The sequence below is a fragment of the Plasmodium vivax genome, chromosome 12 (assembly GCF_000002415.2).
Source record: "Plasmodium vivax chromosome 12, whole genome shotgun sequence".
In the NCBI taxonomy this organism is placed as follows: domain Eukaryota; phylum Apicomplexa; class Aconoidasida; order Haemosporida; family Plasmodiidae; genus Plasmodium; species Plasmodium vivax.
Window position 1 is genome coordinate 2,897,598 of NC_009917.1, and position 17,978 is coordinate 2,915,575.

The window sequence follows — 17,978 nt, forward strand, 5'->3', positions numbered from 1 at the left end:
AATTTGTTGCTTTTCATGTTTTGGTAAATTTCAAAAATGTGGTCTCCGCTGCGAAGAAGGGGAGGTGTGAATATGCAAAAGGAAAGGGGGTTTATATGACGGGGGTGGGGAGGGGAAGAATAAGTGCCTGAGATGTGGACTGAACCCGTGGCTCATGCGGCAGATGTGCCAGGGGGTAATTGCGCTGGTTCAATTATGCCGTGGTTGGAAGGTATCATCGCGCAAGGGTGAAGACGTACTAGAACGGCGTTCGTCCGAAGAGGAAGGTATACAGCACCGATCCGAAGTTGTACGACAGCCTTTTCGAAAGGTGGACATCTGCATTAGACACATCAAATAAGCCCTCGAAGGAGTTAAAAATGTCCGTCGTTGAGCTATACACTTTGAGGTTTTTCAGAGTAAAGGAACACTCATCGAAATCTATTAGCTTCATAATGTTGTGGTGGTGGTTTTCATTTTGTGAGAAGGGCGACTCACTTGAATCTTCTGTAAACAATTCGTCTTTTTGATTAGGCTCGTTTTTTAGCATATCCGCATGTTGGGTGTTTTCGCTATGGATACGTTCTTGAGGGGGCTCACCTTTAGCCGTCCTGCCGCCACTCCGCTGGACGCCTATATTTAGCGTGTGCCCATCGGCACCCCCACCGTTGCAAAGGTATTTATGCACGAAGTATACATCTAGGTATGGCAAAAGGGCGCCGCTCCATTTTCCCGAATCTTCTTCGCTAAAATATAGCCAGTAGAATTTTAGAAAGCTGATCGAATTTGTTGACTTGTGTTTAAAAATGGACAGATTTTTTATTTTGTTAATTCGGCAGCCCTTTGCGTGGAGTTTATGTGCACTATTTGGAATCGTTTTTGCCCTCATTTTTTCCTTCATTTTCGCCTTCGCTTCCTTTTCTTTAAATGGAGGTGTTTGGGGGGGCGCATCTTTCGGCTTCACCTTTTTAACGAAGGTCTGGATGTACGAAGTGGCATCGTGTGATGAGAAAAAAATATCGCTTAATTTGTTTTTTACAAAAAATGTTTTTTTTACATTCGCGTCGTATTCGTAACACTCAGATAGATCCACGTTATGGATGTATTTAATTTTTTTATTTTTCACTCTTTTGGGGGTTAATTTTTTGTAATGGCAGTGTAAGTAAAGCATTTTTCGGCTCCTTTTTTCGTCCACCTCGTTTGTCCCTTTTTCCTTTTTTCTTAGGAAAATATTTATATTGCACAGTTTTTCAGCATGCCCGTAACTACTGTCATTTTTTTTTCGCCTTTTTTTCGAATTTTCGTTGAGCTTTTTTTGGATGTCCATTTGTATTTTTGATATATCTACACACTTTGTTTCCATCTCGGGGGGTTTGTTTCGTTTTTTTCGTTTCACAGGTACATGGTAGGCATATATTTCTTGTACGTACCTACAGGTTAGCAGTATGTTATCCGGCTTCAGATCCAAGTACGTTACACTTTTGCGCAACAAATAGGTCAGTGTATTGTAGATATTTAAAAAGAGAAGTTTGAGGAAATTCTCTGAGTATAAATGTACTTGTACAAATCTGTCGTCTATTTTTTGCGCTTTTTTTCGATGCACGGAATATATGCCGTATTTTTTTTTGAAATGCATAGATTGGTAGGGCACTTGTGGCAAAAGGGTGAATAGGATGTTTTTTTTTTGGTCAAAAAGTACCTCTTCAATTTGTATTACATTTTGATTATCCAGATAATTTAAAAAAAAAATTTCATTTAAAATTTTATAAAGATAGTTAGTTAAGTGCACTTGACTGTTAACGTAGTAGGGGCAGTTTTGCTTTAGGCAAATTCCAACGTGGAAAACTTTCAAGCAGTATTTTCTGCTGTCCACAACATTTTTGCAGCTGTATATATTTCCGTACACACTTTGGTATATGCATTTTAAAAGAAGGTACTGGTTTAAAAAATATGAGTTGTTTTTCCTCACAATTTTGTATGCACCATTTTGGGGACATACATTTTTGCAATTTCCAGTTTTTTCCTTCCCCCTTTTTAACAAAATGCTGTAAATAATGCTATATTTTACGTCATAAGTTACTTTTAATTTTTTCTTGATTTTTAAAATGTCTACTAGGAGCTTCTTATTAAAACTGCTAACAAATTCGTCGCTCAGTTTTATTTTGCAATTTTTGGAATGTTCCTTTGTGTCTATCGTGGTGATAGTGCCCCTGTTTTTACATTCGTTTATTTTTTCCTCCACTTTGGATTTAAAAACCAGCTTTGTTTTTGCCTTGTCGAATGGGCAATTTAGGAAGTGCATTTTTGAGGCAGCATCGCAGGTGGGGGGTGAGCGGCCTGCAACGTCACTAATTTGGGCGCAAATTCTGTGTGGAAGTTCTCACCCGGGGGGAGGAACGGACAAAAAAAAAAGAGAGATAGAGTGAGGGATCATGCTGGAAGGTACTGCCAACCAAATGGACGCATAAAAGGGCGCAAGGTGGACGATTTGAAAGGTGCTACCGACTGTTCGCTCAGCGGAAAATCGAGCGAAAGGCAAGAAGGGAAGTATTGCAAGAGTGATTATTCTAGGGAAATACGTTGCCCCATTTGCAATGTAACTCGTTAGACAATGCAGAATTGAGGAATTGCCGAAATGCACGAAAGTGGCACCACGGCTAAGCCTCCACTTGTCTGCACACACTTAAGGGGCGGATAGATATATGTGTACCTGCTCAAACGTGCGTGCCATTGCTGGGGTTCCTTGCTCACTGGAGAGATGTTCCCTTATAAATCACTGTGAGGTTAATCACAGGGAAAGCAAACACACGCATTTTTTCTTTTCTTGTACAAACGCCCAGCAGGGAAGTCTCCGTGCAGGGGGGGAGAGCATTCAAAAAGAAAAAAAAAGGTGTAAAAAGGGGGGTCGCGATTTCTCACAATAGATATATGGGGAACATTCATGAGGGATATACCCTGAAGTGGCTTCAAATTTTTGATTTTGCTTATTTTTTTAATTGGATGTTTCAAAAGGTGGTGACACACTTAAGGGCAGTCACGTGTAAGTGACATGTGCGGAGAGAGTCTGGCATACAATGTGTAGTGGTGGGGAAGGGAGGAGAGAGAAAAACAAAAACATTAACGTGGGGCAGGAGCAGAAATAGTGTATAGCACAAAGAACAGAGAAGCTCTCGCAATATTCTGCAAGTCGACTTAGCCGCCCTGTAACTGAAGTGTGCTGGCGCATGTGCCTTTTTTTTAAAAATGCTTTTACATTACTTCATAAAAAATTGCAAGTTTTTCTTTCGCGCGAAAAGGACATATCTACACGTTTATGACTTGTGCTTATGTACGTCCATCACAGAATGGCACATATACCTTGTCACCCTATTACACATGGCGCGCATTTTGTGCTAATACACTTGAGCGTGGTTCGAACGGAGCGGCATATCCTTAACACTCCGTGCACTGCCTTTTAAGGCTATATATTTTTTTGGCGAGCAAGCAAAATTTCGCAAAAAAAAAAAAAAGGAGAAAAATTAATGCATAATTGTAACAATGCCACGATGAAAAAATAGTTAACCAACAGTTAAGGCAATTTTTGCACAAGGGGAACAGGTACGCATATGGTAGAAGAAAAATATGAACCTTCATTTTATATTATTTAAGCCCAAAAGGATTGCCTTTTAAGGTAGAAAATTTTGTGAAAATAGCGTAAATTTTCAGCACTCAAAAAAAAAAGGAAGCATTTTTGTGCCTTTGTTTTTTTTTTTTTTTCGAATTAGCCATTTCTGCTTAACTTTGCCGCTTCACCTCGATCTTGTAATTCACATAGTTACATTTTTAAAAACATTTTTCCATGAGTAAAAAAGGCCTCATATAATTTCGATTTCACGATAAGGAGAAAGCAGAAGCGAGAAAAAGTAGGAAGAACAGAAATAGGAAGAATAACACTAAGCAGGAAAAGAAACACACTCAGAAGGGACGAAGTGGAAGGCGAACTGGAAAGCGAAATTACAAGCGGAGAGAGCGATTGTTCAAAGAAGCAGCAACCATGTATCGAAACCTGTACGACACAGACAATATTACTTACTCTCCGGAAGGTACTAAAAGAAATGGCGAAACGTAAATAGAAAAAGTGTGCATGCTTTGGCGTGTTGCGCTGATGAGGGTATGCCAGCATATTGTATGCCCATGTGCCCATACGCCCATACACATTTGCATGTATCTACACGTGTGAACCCTTTTAGGAAGGCTGTACCAAGTCGAATACGCGAATGAAGCGATAAAACAGGGGACCTGCGCCGTGGCTATAAAGTCCAAGGATTTTGTGGTACGAAAGGAGGCGCGTGGGAATATAGCCAGACTGGCAACATGTGCTGCGCTTTGAGGGGGCCTCTTCACAATGAAAGCGGGAGGGGGGAGCACCGACAAGCGGTAGTAGCAGAAATGTAACAAAATGACGGAATAACAGAATAGAGATGCAACCCCGTAATGTTTGCCCCCCACCTGCGAGAGGCCACAGTTGTCCACCATGCAGCGCGAATGCCCCACTTTTCGCGTCCACTCACGTTGCTCGCTTTTTTTTTTTTTTTTCGATCCCTCTCTCCATACAGGTCGTTTGCGGACTAAAGAAGCGCATAAGCAAGTTATCGTTCCACCAGGAAAAACTGTTCAAAATCGATGACTACATCGGTGTGACGATGAGTGGCATCACATCCGACGCAAAGGTTTTGACCAAGTACATGCGAAACGAGTGTCTCTCTCATAAGTTCCTTTTTGATGAAAATATGAATATAGAAAAATTAGTGAAAAAGGTGGCAGATAAGTATCAACAGAATACTCAGAGGAGTAGTAGAAGGGCATTTGGCGTAGGGTTAATAATAGCTGGGTATTTTAAGGAGCCCTACATTTTTGAAACGAAGCCAAATGGTTCATATTTTGAATACATTGCCTTATCGTTTGGTGCTAGATCTCATGCATCGAAAACGTATCTAGAAAAAAATGTACACTTATTTGAAGATTCGTCGTTGGAGGAGCTTACTATTCATTGCTTAAAGGCCTTAAGATGTTCCCTTTCGAGTGAAAATGAGTTAACTATAGAAAATACATCGATAGCTATTGTTGGTAAGGATAAACCATGGCAAGAAATTACCACCGTAGATTTGGTGGAGCTTCTAATCAGGGTAAACGCTGAACAGAGAACTGAAAATGTTGACGCAGACATTCAGAATGAGGGAATTCCTCCAAATGAAGTAGATGCATCAAATCCACAGGGCGATCAAATGGAATGACGCGGAAAAATGCGCCTCTGTATAGTGTGCTCTCCTTTCCCACTGCGCACGCGTGAGCATAGTGAGGCGTGTCCAGTGTGTTGGTTTTTTATTTATAAATGGATAAGCGGCATGTGCATGTGTACTGCTGCGTACGTGCGTATATATATATGCATATGTATATGTACATATTTATATGCTTATGACACGTGGTGCATGTAATATGTACACAATTTTAAGGGTTTTTTTTTTTTTTTTTTTGATACCTTTTTAATATTTAAAAGAAACAATAGGAAAAAAAAAAAAAAAAAAACGCTTACTCAATTAAAATAGTTTTTTATTGCAGATCATTTTTGTTTCCCTTTTGTGAGCGGTTTATTTAAAGAGAGGGAAAAAAAAAGGACAGCCTTTCGCTCAATGTAGGGGCGAAATGCTAGAACAAAGCTCAATTTATTTACCTTTTATTGTTGTCTTTCGAGGAAGCTACTTTAATAAGCACAGGTATATACACTAATTAAAGCAGGTTTACGCGAAGGCACCGCAGTGGTAAGCGAATTGAGGGGGATCTCCCATCTACGCTTACCTGCAATCGGTAGGTGTAATATGTTTGCACCTATTTGTAGAGTGAATACGAACAGTAGCATTTTCTATTATGTATGCCGCTTTGGGCTGGCCGCACCTTTTGGCCTAAATGATTCCCCCTTGCACTACACCAAATTGGCAAAAACGTGTGCGCAATTTTTTGAGAACGTTTTAACAAATGGGAAGGAAAAAATTAAAGATGAGGAGGTGCGTGAAAATGTTATTTTAAAGAGGAATATAAAATAACTGCAGCGGTGTAATGCATGCGTATCTGTTGCTCATTCAAAATGTGGCTTCCTTTTTTTTCCTTCTGTGATGTGTATGTTTCACAAATGGCTCTTTTTTCCCTACATAAGTAAAACAAAGCACATGCAACGGTTGTTAAGAACTATTTTTTTATATTTGAAAAAATAAAAAATAAAGTCAAGCAGCTTAAATTTGAATGTAACAAATTTCAAACATAAGCGGTTGTTCGGGTGCACAGAGGGGTAGGGGTGCCTGTAGAGAATGCTGCTCCTTTGTAGAGTGTGAAAGATCAAGCAGAAAAAAAAAACATTTCTTTACCTTTAAAACGGGGATAGAACTGTAATATGTTTTAAAAAAAAAAAAATTGTAATTTTTACGAAAGGGATCAGATCGACGCAATGGTTTAACCTTTTTTTTTTTTTTTTTTTTTATGGAAAGCAGGAAAATTACTGAAGCGAACTGATGCAAATGGAATATGCCAAAATGTTCGCGTGTACGTTTGATAGCTAAATATCAGTAGGGTGAATTTTTGTATGTATGTACACCAGTATGTGTTTTTTTTTTTTAAATGTGTAAATGTGGGCGTAAATAATGACGCGTTTTTTGTTTAAATGCGCATATGTAGGAATATAAATAACTTTTTTTTTTTTTTTTTTTTTTTTTCCCATTAGCATTTGCGTTACGTTTGTACCCCATTTTGATTTGTCACGTGATGCATACAATGTTGGTGAATAACTTCCACTTCTTTTTCCTTTTCGTTTATTTCCGCTTTCTGAGGTGATGCAATTTTTTCCATCCACAAATGCATGTGTAGATAAGTTCATTTGCGTTTTTATTGAAAACCATTCGTTTGAAAGAGTTTTAAAGGGGGCGAGTGACATTCCGTTTTGTACATTTGCAGCTACGTTTGAAGTGTTTGCAAGATTTTGGAGCGGTACGTGAAGGAATAAAGCGTAAAATTGTTACATGCGTGTGTGGCAGTGCGGCTGTGCGCAGGTGTATGCGTATGCGCGCGCGTGTGAACGTAGGCACGCACGTGGGCATGTACATATGTATATATATATACATACATATATATATATATACGTGTGCCTGCATATACTTTCATATACCTATGTGCACACTCCCCCGTGTGCGTGGGCGACGGGGAGAGCCATTTCACGCGGCGAGGGGAAAGACGGCACATGCAGCAACTTGCAGTAAACCGTCCCCCTACCATTTTGTTCGTGCCATTTGAAAACGCGCAAGGGGAGAAATAACTTTTTGGAGGACCCAAGACACACTTGGGCGCCGGACGAATGTTTCCCGCCTCGTCCGATTCGTTTGGGCGTAGTGACACTCGCGTGCTGGAAAAATCGTAAAACGGCGAATTCGAGCTGCCCTGTTTTTTGTTCAATTGGTTACTTCGCACAGTGTTGTAGTGTGGCGTGCTTGAGCCCAACCTTTGGCCATATGCCACGAACGCATTTCCGTGCACACGAGTGTATATACGTGTATATACGTGTACGCACCTGTAGATACATTCCTGTGAATTAAAATATTAATGCGGACCGAAACGTACTTGTACACACCAAGGGGCAGGCACAAACGTAGCTCAAAAAATAATCAGTCCAAATCTTTTGAGCTCATAGCCCGTTAATGTAAAAAGTGTCCTTTACTCCATCGCGTCCTTGATGATAAATCCTATTTGCATTAATGTTAACATTTGGATGATTTAAATTTCTAATTATTTTTCGATGTAAGTAGCATTAAATGTGTATGTGTTCCTGTGTGAAGTAGCTGCATGTATTGGGAAGTGAGAAAAACCGTTTTGTTACACCAGTTCGCGCAGACGTAGAAGCGCCAACTGATGTAGTCTCCTCATAAGTACGTATGTATATATTTACACATTTCATCACTCTGCCTATTCTTTCCCGTGTTTTTTTTTTTTTTTTTTTACGCCCTTCAGTTGGATCAATTTCGTCCAAAGTGTTTCACAAAAAGGGGAGTTTTCCGTTTTGCCAATTTGTAACTGCCCAGCGGTGGTGTAGACTTTTCCCCTTTCCCGTCGAATCCGATACCACGTGTATACGTGTGTAGCCCTCCTCACCACTTCATACTATATTCTGCTAGCTAGCAGATGGTACACGTTATGCACACTGTGAATGTGTCCATCTGTTCTTATCTGGTGTGTAAAAGATTGTGTGATGTTCATTCGGTTAAGTTCAATTAGAATACCGAATTTCACACATTTTCAAAGTCTACCTATTTAGAATTCGTTGAGACATATATGGATCATTTAAAACAAATTTAACATATTCCTAGAATACATCTACGAAGTGTTTTTTTTTTTTTTCCCTTTTTTGTGCAATGCATATGGAGTGGATGCTAGCTTTATAGCTTTTCGCTAGCAGTTATACGTTCCTTTAGCGAAGCAATTTAATTTTGAGACCAGTTAATTTGGGCTCGCTTAATTTGATATTAAATAATTTTAAGATAGCTGAATGGTAAGGTAGTTTGATCTTAAGATATGCATACGTATGTTACATATATGTATTTATTTTTTTTTTTTTTCGCATAAATATAGCGTGGGTAAGAAGCTTTTTCCCCCTTTTGAATCTTACCCTAAAACTACAGCTTTGCGGAATCGCCACTCGTTTGCCATTCTTCCCCCACCCCCCCTTGCCTTGCAATTGTAATAGCTTCCTCCTCTTTGTATATTCCTTTAGCTGCTTCGCACAATTTTTTCCCATTTTTCGAATTTTTTCTGGTTTTATCTTATCATATGATATCTCATTTTAATTTTTTTTTTTTTTTTTTTTACAATTTATGATGCACAATTTACACCTTACAATTTATATGTAAACATTTTTTTTTTTTTTTCAGTTCATTTTTTTACATCACTTCATTGGAGGTTTCTCTCAATGCCAAAGTTTTTCTCGTGCCACGTTTTACTCCTCACTTAGTTAAGCATTTGTTATCGTCCTTAATCCCATTTGATGTTTTATTTAATGCTTGCTATGATATATAAGCTTGTATATATTTTTTCCTTTTATGTGAATACATCCTTTTAGCATTTTTTTCTACCTATTTATATATGCGTACCTCCCGTACTCACGTGTTATGTGCTTGGTGAAGCCCCCTTTTTCGTAGATAGTTAGCCTTTTCATTAGAGTTCACTTTTTTCATTTTTTCTGCCTTTTTTTTTTTTTTGCGCAAAAATTAGGCTCCCATTCGTTGTGCATACGCGTAGCAATAAATGTTTGTTGCGCATTTTTTTGTGTACTACTTTTGCGTTTTCATATTCGTGAGCACGTTAACTTAAATCGAGGGGCAACGTTAACGGGGAAAAGCAGCAGAGCGAAGATAGTGAAGCCACGATAGTGAGGCAACAATAGCGAGGCCGCAGTAGCGAGGCCAATAGGGCGAAGCCAAGATAGTGAAGAACATATATCAAGGAGACATTTGGACGCGTTCACTCGTTTGACAACCCGCGCGCGTACACATCGGTGCCGTAGAAACACACACACTGAAATTTTCTCGTGTATATGCACATGTGCTGTTTAGCACATCGTTACGTACCGGTACACACCAGTTAGGAGAGAGAAAAACGGGAAAAAAAAAGAAAAAAAAAAAAAAAAAAAATGTCTTCTGTATCAACCTTGCCATATATAGGAAGTAAAATTTCGTTAATTTCAAACTCGGAAATTAGATATGAAGGAATTTTGTACACGATAAATACGCACGAGTCGACCGTTGCATTGCAAAATGTCAGATCATTTGGAACGGAGGGGAGAAGACAGCCGGACATTCCACCATCCAATGAAATTTACGATTTTATAATATTTAGAGGAAAAGATATAAAAGATGTAACCGTGAGTGAAGCCGCGAAGACCATTCCGGACGACCCAGCGATCGTTTCCATGAACATAGCACCTTCGTCTAAAAATAACTTAAGCGATAATATAAATTATAACAACAATGTGAGTATGAACAAGCCGATGAAGACTCAAAACAATATGATGCAGCAACAAAATGATAGAAGTATGAACATGAATAATAGGCGATATTTTAATAGGCAGAATTACAATTTTTACTATAATAATAACCCCAACAATAGCGGCCACAACCACAATCACAACCACAACAGCAATCACAACAACAGTTATAATAACAGCGGTAGAAATTTTAACAATTTTAAATATAAAAATTTTAGGAATTATGAAAGACCCTACATTATCGGGGAGCTCGAGTCACAGCCGAACCCAGCCCTGAAAAGCAAATTCAGCCCCGACTTTGACTTTAGCACAAACAATCTAAAGTTTGATAAAAGCACCATACTGGACGAGAAGAATAAAGACCCCCTAACGCTGAATAACAATATTCAAGTAGGAGGGTATGATAAGAACTCCAGCTTTTTTGATAACATCAGTTGTGAAACGCTAGATAAACAACAGGGTAAGGATGAAAGAGTAGACCGGGAAAAATTAAGAATGTTAGATGTAGACACCTTTGGAATAGCTGCAGCGCACTATCGAACCAGTGGACACAATCGAAACAACAACAGGAATAAAATGAGAAACAATAGAAATAACAAAATGATGGGGAACTTTAACTACAACTATTATAATAGAAGTCAGAACCCGTTTAACAGGTACCCTGCTTATTAGTTTTTTTTTTTTTTTTTTTTTTTACAACTGCGGGGAGGCGCCTGCCTGTATAGGTAGACACAGATATATATGTGTACACGTATGCACACTTATGTGCACACTTATATGCACTCGTTTCCCCCCGCACGCGCGTTGAGGTGCCTCCATTTTATTCGTTTTTTTCTAATTAATGTTTGTGCCATTACATGCGTAATAAGCCATTTAATTCATTTTAAAAGTTCCCACCGGTGTAGACGCACTTATGCGGGCGTGCCTACCCGTAGAGAGATGCGCCTTTACATAATGCACGTAGCCAATTTTTCACGAAGACAAGCGGCCCCCCTGGTTAGATCTTCAGAGTGACCTAAGGTGAACGTACAAGTTTGTTCCTGCGTTTGTGTGTTTATGTGTGTACACTTTGACATGCTTGCACGTGAGCTCGAGGGTGGGGGGTTGCATGCATGTGTGCACGTACGTGTGTATAACATGTGTGTGTAGCGTGTGTGTATCACAAGTGTGCGTATAAGGCGTATGCACATCGCGCGTGTACGTATATGTGCACTCATGTGATCATGTATGTTGTGTGCCCAGGTGCATGATCCATTTACATGTGAAAAAAAGGCGAATGAGCAAATGTTTATAATTTTTTTAAGTCAAGTCCCCTAAAATAATTTCCTTTTTTTTTCTTCTTTTTTTGACGTTAAAAATGTTTTTTTTTTTTTATTTTTTTTATTTTTTTTTTATTTTGTTTTGCTTTGCATAAATGCTTCCCTGGGTGTTTACATAAGTATTTACCAGCATGCTCCTTTTCCCCTTTTTGCTGAATCATTTTTCATATTTAAAAATTGCGATAAGAATGCAAAAACGAACGGATGAAGAGACTATGCGGTGAATAAATTAATACGAAGCATGTTGCTTTGGTCTGAGAGCGGGCGCGGTTCGCACATATCGGCGTATATGCATATGTGCACATAAGTGTGTACTAAGTTGCTTGTACGTTCGTCGATCTACTAGCCCGTGGTCGTACTCAGGGCACATTCAAGCGTACCCCCTAAGGGAAGCAACCTTTTGGTACTCCTTCTAGTGAAACTACTGTGCAAAACAGGAACAAATGGAGGTAATTTAGCGGCCTCTCGCAATCATTTAAGCGAAATAGACGCGGCTGGTTATTGAGGCGTATTCATCGTGCATACATTTGGGTGGTGTTATAGGAACATGGGAAATTCACCCCGGGGGGAAGAAAAAAAATGTTGCGTTAGCGTATGTAACAGTGAGGAAGGCAAACACGTTACACGTGTAGCGGCACCTTTGGCCTTACGGACAAACGATCGGTTTGTTCTTCTGGCACATTTTCTTTGCCCTCCCCATGGGTGCGCTTTAAAATGTCATTTTGAAATGGACCCCAACATGTGATTATCTTGGAGGGAATATTATAACATCAGTGGTATTCTCAAATTTTGCATTTTTTAATTTACCCTTTTCATGATCACAGTGTGTATTTATTTTTGTTCACACAACTGGGACGTTATGTTTAACCGTTCAGCATAATTTGGGCTGCATTGCGGTGTTGCTTTTTTCCCCCTCAGTTATGAATCGGGATGGTGGAGCAACGCGCAAGGGGGAATATCATAATAGCGAGATGGTTTACTCTACATCGCAAAGATAAGCGTACCACATTTTGTTTCGCACATTTGTATTTATTTTAATACATTTTCGCAGTATGGTCCCCTCAGTTTTATCTCCTATTTTTTGCCAAACAGTTTTGCATCCGGTGTAGGCTCCACACAAATGTAAAAAAACGCATTTAATTTTGTGCACATGTATGGAGCACCATTTTGAAGTTGTCACAGGGAAAAAAAAAAAAAAAAAAAAAAGGCGCGTCAATATTGAACGAAATTACGCATAGGTAAGCAAAAAATAGATACTTTATTTTAACAGCTTTTTGGTAAATCTCGAATGAGCTGCTTTTTATGAAGGAGAAAACTCTTCCCCCATTTTGTGAAAGTGTTTTACAGTTTTTATTTCCACCCACACTGCCCCTATCTGAGCCTCTCTCCACATAAGCTAAAACTCTGCAGCAGCGCAATAATAAGGGAACGCTCAACGCTGAACGCGGAGAGGTTCCGCCTTGTGTAAGTATTCTTGCAAATGCGTTGACCTGTCGGATATGATTACATTTTTGACCCTTTACCGCCCCACTTTTGCTGCTTCCCGTTTGGCATTAAAATGGAAAACGAAGCGCTAAAGGAACAGGAAGGAGAAGAAAATAAAAGAATATTAGTTTTACATAAACGTTATAGAGAAGGCCCATTTGAAAACAGACTAAGATTCGAGTGTGAATTGGAATTTGTGCAATCGCTCAGCAATATTGATTATATAAAGCATTTGTACGAAAATAAGTACTTTAGCGATAAGAGGTTTTTAAATTATTTGAAGTATTTAAATTATTGGAGAACCAAGCCGTATATTTTCTACATCCATTTTCCCATTTGTCTGTACGTTTTGGAAATATTGAATGACGGTAAAATTGATGAATATTTTAGCAAGGAAAGCTCATTTAACAATTTCGTGTACTACTTAAAATTGCACTGGTTGTTTTATAGTTACCAAATTTAGGACGCCTAGCAAAGGGAAGGGGGCAGAACAGTTTTATTGCGCTTACGAAAAATTGACTAGTTGAGCGATAATCGTGTAGGGTAAATAAAAATGCGAAACGTACTTGCGTCAGATGTGCCCCCCAAATGTGTGTAGCCATGAGGAGTGTTAAAAGAGGGAAGACGGAAGAAGAGGGGTGGGGGAAACCTTTTTGAAGGGGTGTAGTGAATGACCACCTATGTGTTAGCTCTGTCGTTTTATCTTTTCACCAAATTGAACGGACTATAATGTAACGCCTACACATGTGTGCCATTTGAGTGCTCTGCCTTTTTGTAAAAAAGGGGAAGAATAGACAAGTGAGGTCTAGAATTTTTGCTATATTTCCCCTTCCACAATTTTCCTCCAATCACCCCCTATTTCTACGTGCTTTCCCCTTTTGGACAACTCCTAAACGTGGAAACGAAAATGAGGAGAGGCTTCTTTTCCAGAGTGCACTACAGCAATTGCGTTCATTACAAGTATAAAAAAAGCCGGGAAAAGTACAACAACAGAGGGGCGGGTAAGTTATTAAAGAATCTAAATTACTACTCAAGAAATGAAAAGAAAGAAATTTTAAAAAAAATTCATGAAAATATTATTCTTAAAAAAAACCATTTGAAAGAAGAACTGTCCCAATTTTATATAAACGATAAAGATGTGAAGGAAATTTTCGAGAGGGAAAAAATTTCTGATCAGGATGATAAATTAGCCATAATTAAGCAGGTGGAAAGTAACGAAGAAGCGCTGATAAGTAAGTTTAACAATTTCTACGATTTGCTTCATTTTTCTTTACAAAATTTGGAGAGACCAGGGGGGGCGCCCTCAAACAAGAGGACATTTGAAGTGAATGGTATGGACAACTACACAAATAGCAATACATTTGAGAGACACGAATGCGTTACAGCCAACCTGGACGTGATAAAAAAGTTTTTGGTTTTCATTGATAAAAATTTAGACGCATATGAAAGGACATCCTGTTGGTTTAAAACCTGTTTCTGCCTCAACAAGTTTGTAATATACTTTTTTAATTATTCCTTCCCATTCATCGAATTTTTCGATTCGAAGCTCTTGTCCAGGTATTCCCATTTGTTTGTAAAATTAAGCCTTTTGGAGAATTCTCCCTTTGTTTCTAAGCAGAAAGAGAAAAGGGCAGAAAAAATTTACACTGTAAATATATCAAATGAGGAGATCTTCTATTTGGTAAAAAATAACAACAAAAATGTGATCAGATTGTTGTTACTGTTGAGTGCGCGGAAGAGCTACGTGGATCTACTGGACCTCTCCCAGGTGTACATGCTATATGTGAAGAAGACGAAAATTAGAGAATGGATTGAAAATGTGAATTCTTATCTTGTAGAAAGTGTGATGGGAGGTCGAGGGGGGAGAAGGCAAATGCCCACATTTGTAGAGGAACCCAATTATGAAGGTGAAGAAGTTCTAGAAGAATCGCATGAAGAGAATTTTTGCGAAGAGGACAACAGAGCAAATTACCACAGCTACTTCATTTGCCTGTATTTTAATCTGCTTTACTTGGTAAACAAATTGGTGAGTAATTATGTTTCATTCCTGCCCTATATGAATGACAATGTATTGCCCCTTCTGGATTGTATAGGAGTACTATGTGAGGGCATTTTAGAAGAGGACCATTTGAGCGAAAGGAAAATAAAAAATCTGACTCTGCTGCTGAGCAGTAGGGATGTAGAAAAGTACGTAATAAAGGAAATAATAGAAGATGCTTCGTTATCTAGGCCCATTCAGGTGAGTGAATATGATAATGGCGGAAGGGATGCACCCGTTGGTGGTAAGGCTGAAGAAATGGGTTTCCCAGGTGAGGAGATAAGTTACACGGAAAATGGAAACGTGTCAATATGTGGGGGTGATAGAAGAGGGACAAATGGGTCTACACCCCACGTGGAAGAAGATTCACTATTGAGGAGGAGCTTTTTCCTTGAGGAACGCCTTCTAAAACTGCACGTTGAGGCAAAGCTTAATTTGAAACTCCTTTTCGAAAACATGACGCATTTCTTCATCCTGAGCGACTGTGAAGGAGTCCTAAAATTTTTGCAAACGGTGTACCTAACGAGATATACAAATATGTGGAGCATAAATATGTTGTTCTATAGCATATGGCTGAATGCTGAATTGTTAAAAATGTATCAGGTGAAGAATGTGCTGTTTTTTCTTTCCCTATTTAAGAGCAACTTCATTTTAAAGAACATAGATTTGGGAAGCTCCATTTATAGTTGGTACAGTAAGCAGTTAATATTCTACCTGCGAAAAAGGGTCGAAACTTATTTCGAAAACAACACATTGGAAAGTAGCATCAAGAGTGTGTTTATCGTGTCCGATTTGTTGAGTCACAACAAAGTGATAAAAAAAATTTTACTAAAAAAGTTAGTTTTGTTAAATTTTACTAATATACAGCCGAGTCTTTTCTGTCAAATATTTTTCTTACTAAATAAGCTAAGATTTGATGCAAGCAATAAGTTATTTTGTGAGCTATTTTTGAAGCATTACAGGAGGGTTATTCACTCCTTGACGTGTGTAGAAACGTTAGATTTGATTAAAAATGCGGAGTATTTAATAAGTAGGAAGAAAAGAAAAATATTCGTCCTTTTGATTTTGTATTTTTTTAGGAAGTTTGAGCAGAGTGCGGCTGTGGGGAGTTGCGCCCCGCCACCCCTCAACGTAAGTTACATTTTTAAGCTAATTAACATTATAAACAAGTTTAGGTTATTTGAATATTGCAGGAAGGATTATTTTTTGCCAATTTATCGATTTATTTTTTTCCCAAAAGAGGGGGGAAATGGGGCAGAGGAGGAGGCAGCATGGGTCTCATCCGATAATCGCAATGGTATGGACGGGTGGAAGCGTAACCATTATTCTTTTTTAATAAAAAATAACCAGACGGTGTTGCTTGATGTGGGGGAGGCAGAAAGAAGGGAGAAAGGGAAGGGCCTTCCACTGTTGAGGGAGCAGAAAGGATGTAAAGATGCTTCTGTGGTTGAACCAAATCAGGAGGATATAAAATTCGCAGGCAGTAAGCTAAATGGGGAATGTCCCATCATGTGCACAAAATACCTGAGGGTAAAATTGGAAGTGTTAACAACCAGCGAAATATTAGATTTAATCTTCTTCAGCATAAACATAAGGAAAAACGTTTACCTCATTGGTGAGCTACATACAGAGCTGTTTTATAGGATCCTCCGAAACGCGAACTTTTCGAAAAAGCAAGTAGCCCTATGTTTTAGAAGCATATGGATGTCCAGAGTTTTTCACCTCAACTTTTTTGAGGCCCTAATAGACATCGTAACGAACAACATAAAAATGGTTAGCAACTCCATTTTCGCGTTGGACGTATTGCTATGCTTGTGTTCGTATAAGCATAAGAATATATATGACCATTTGATAGCTTCCCTTTTTGACGTATGCTTCGACGACATTGATAAGATTTTAAAAAATATGAAAACGCAAGTTCTTTTTTACTGCTGTGTGGTATTCTTGGAGGTGTACTACCCCCTGCTATTTTTGAAAATCATCAGAAGAGGGAGAAACGTTTTTCGAGAAAAGGGAACGAACAGTTCGGGGCGGCGGCACGGAGGGAGGCAGCAAAATGGAGTTCCTTGCAACGTTGTTGGTGACACTCCGGTGGGGCGTGGAATAGAGACGAGGGTAAAAAGGATGGAAAGGAAAGACACACATAATGGGGTACGAAACGATGTACCCTGCGACGCGAAGCACGACATGCTAAAGGAACCTTTTGGAAGGGGTGAAAAGGAAGGAGTACAAATCATGACGGTGAGAAAAAATGCGGACATTTGTTTGGAGGACAGCGGAGATGTCCAGCACACCGCCGATGTACTAAAATATATGAAGCAAGTTTTCCTCTTGAAGCAAAAAAAACATGCCTACAGTTACGACCTAATTCGGTTCTGCGAAATATTGCACAAATTAAAGATAACAAAGATTAGGGTTAATAACATCCCCAACGTTTTTTTTAAAAATCACGAAATTGACGATTTGCTTGTGTTGAGTGTGTTTTATCCGGCCTTAAAATTCTGCATCATTTTTACAAAAGGTGAGAAGGCATCAAAAAATCTGAACAAAATGATTCATGTGTCGAAAATTGGTAGGCAGGCAAACGTGCATAACGTGAACCAAGGCGCTGTGGACGTTTTACTCACTGAAGAAAAGAACCTTTCGGAAGGAACGTTCAATTTGCAAGGAAGCTTTCCCTGTAATGGAGAGAGTGTAAGTAACCCCGGTGGAGTAGGTAAGGACAACCTGCTTGGTAGCCCCTCTCACAACTGCCGCGAGAACGATGTGGACATCCTCGCGCAAAAACTGTATTTACTTAAAAAGCACAAAATAATCACCATGGTAATACCCATAGAAAAGGTCGACTTGTTTTTTAAAGCAAACCTTGTGGAGGAACAAAATGCGATCATAAACGAATCGAACACGATATTTGACAAGGTGTATCAGCAACTGTTAGCGAGTAAGAGGAGGGAGATTTTATCCGATCGAAACATCTTAGCATCGCTTATGAGGAAGCAGTTGCAGTTTATTTTCCACTTAAGTTAAAGCAAATGGTGCGTGAAGAGGGGCAGATAAAAGGACGCACTCTGGGGTGTGCGGTGTGAACGCATTAGTGCAG

At 39.0% G+C, this 17,978-nt stretch overlaps 5 protein-coding genes across 5 annotated transcripts; 4 read left to right on the forward strand and 1 right to left on the reverse strand.

The window, feature by feature from the left end:
* Positions 1 to 238: 238 nt before the first annotated feature.
* On the reverse strand, positions 239 to 2,281 carry PVX_118615 (hypothetical protein, conserved; the record flags this gene model as incomplete). Its single annotated transcript, XM_001615965.1, has 1 exon — positions 239 to 2,281. One exon carries the CDS (start codon positions 2,279 to 2,281, stop codon positions 239 to 241), a length of 2,043 nt encoding a protein of 680 aa, XP_001616015.1.
* Positions 2,282 to 3,578: 1,297 nt separating this feature from the next.
* PVX_118620 (proteosome subunit alpha type 1, putative) lies at positions 3,579 to 5,252 on the forward strand (the record flags this gene model as incomplete). The annotated part of the gene is made up of 3 exons (XM_001615966.1): positions 3,579 to 4,061; positions 4,209 to 4,291; positions 4,575 to 5,252. The coding sequence occupies exons 1-3, from the start codon at positions 4,013 to 4,015 to the stop codon at positions 5,250 to 5,252; spliced, it is 810 nt and encodes a 269-aa protein (XP_001616016.1). The 5' UTR covers positions 3,579 to 4,012.
* Positions 5,253 to 9,682: 4,430 nt separating this feature from the next.
* PVX_118625 (hypothetical protein, conserved) lies at positions 9,683 to 11,167 on the forward strand (the record flags this gene model as incomplete). The annotated part of the gene is made up of 1 exon (XM_001615967.1): positions 9,683 to 11,167. One exon carries the CDS (start codon positions 9,683 to 9,685, stop codon positions 10,706 to 10,708), a length of 1,026 nt encoding a protein of 341 aa, XP_001616017.1. The 3' UTR covers positions 10,709 to 11,167.
* Positions 11,168 to 12,913: 1,746 nt separating this feature from the next.
* On the forward strand, positions 12,914 to 13,303 carry PVX_118630 (hypothetical protein, conserved; the record flags this gene model as incomplete). Its single annotated transcript, XM_001615968.1, has 1 exon — positions 12,914 to 13,303. One exon carries the CDS (start codon positions 12,914 to 12,916, stop codon positions 13,301 to 13,303), a length of 390 nt encoding a protein of 129 aa, XP_001616018.1.
* Positions 13,304 to 13,747: 444 nt separating this feature from the next.
* On the forward strand, positions 13,748 to 17,905 carry PVX_118635 (hypothetical protein, conserved; the record flags this gene model as incomplete). The annotated part of the gene is made up of 1 exon (XM_001615969.1): positions 13,748 to 17,905. One exon carries the CDS (start codon positions 13,748 to 13,750, stop codon positions 17,903 to 17,905), a length of 4,158 nt encoding a protein of 1,385 aa, XP_001616019.1.
* Positions 17,906 to 17,978: the final 73 nt, after the last annotated feature.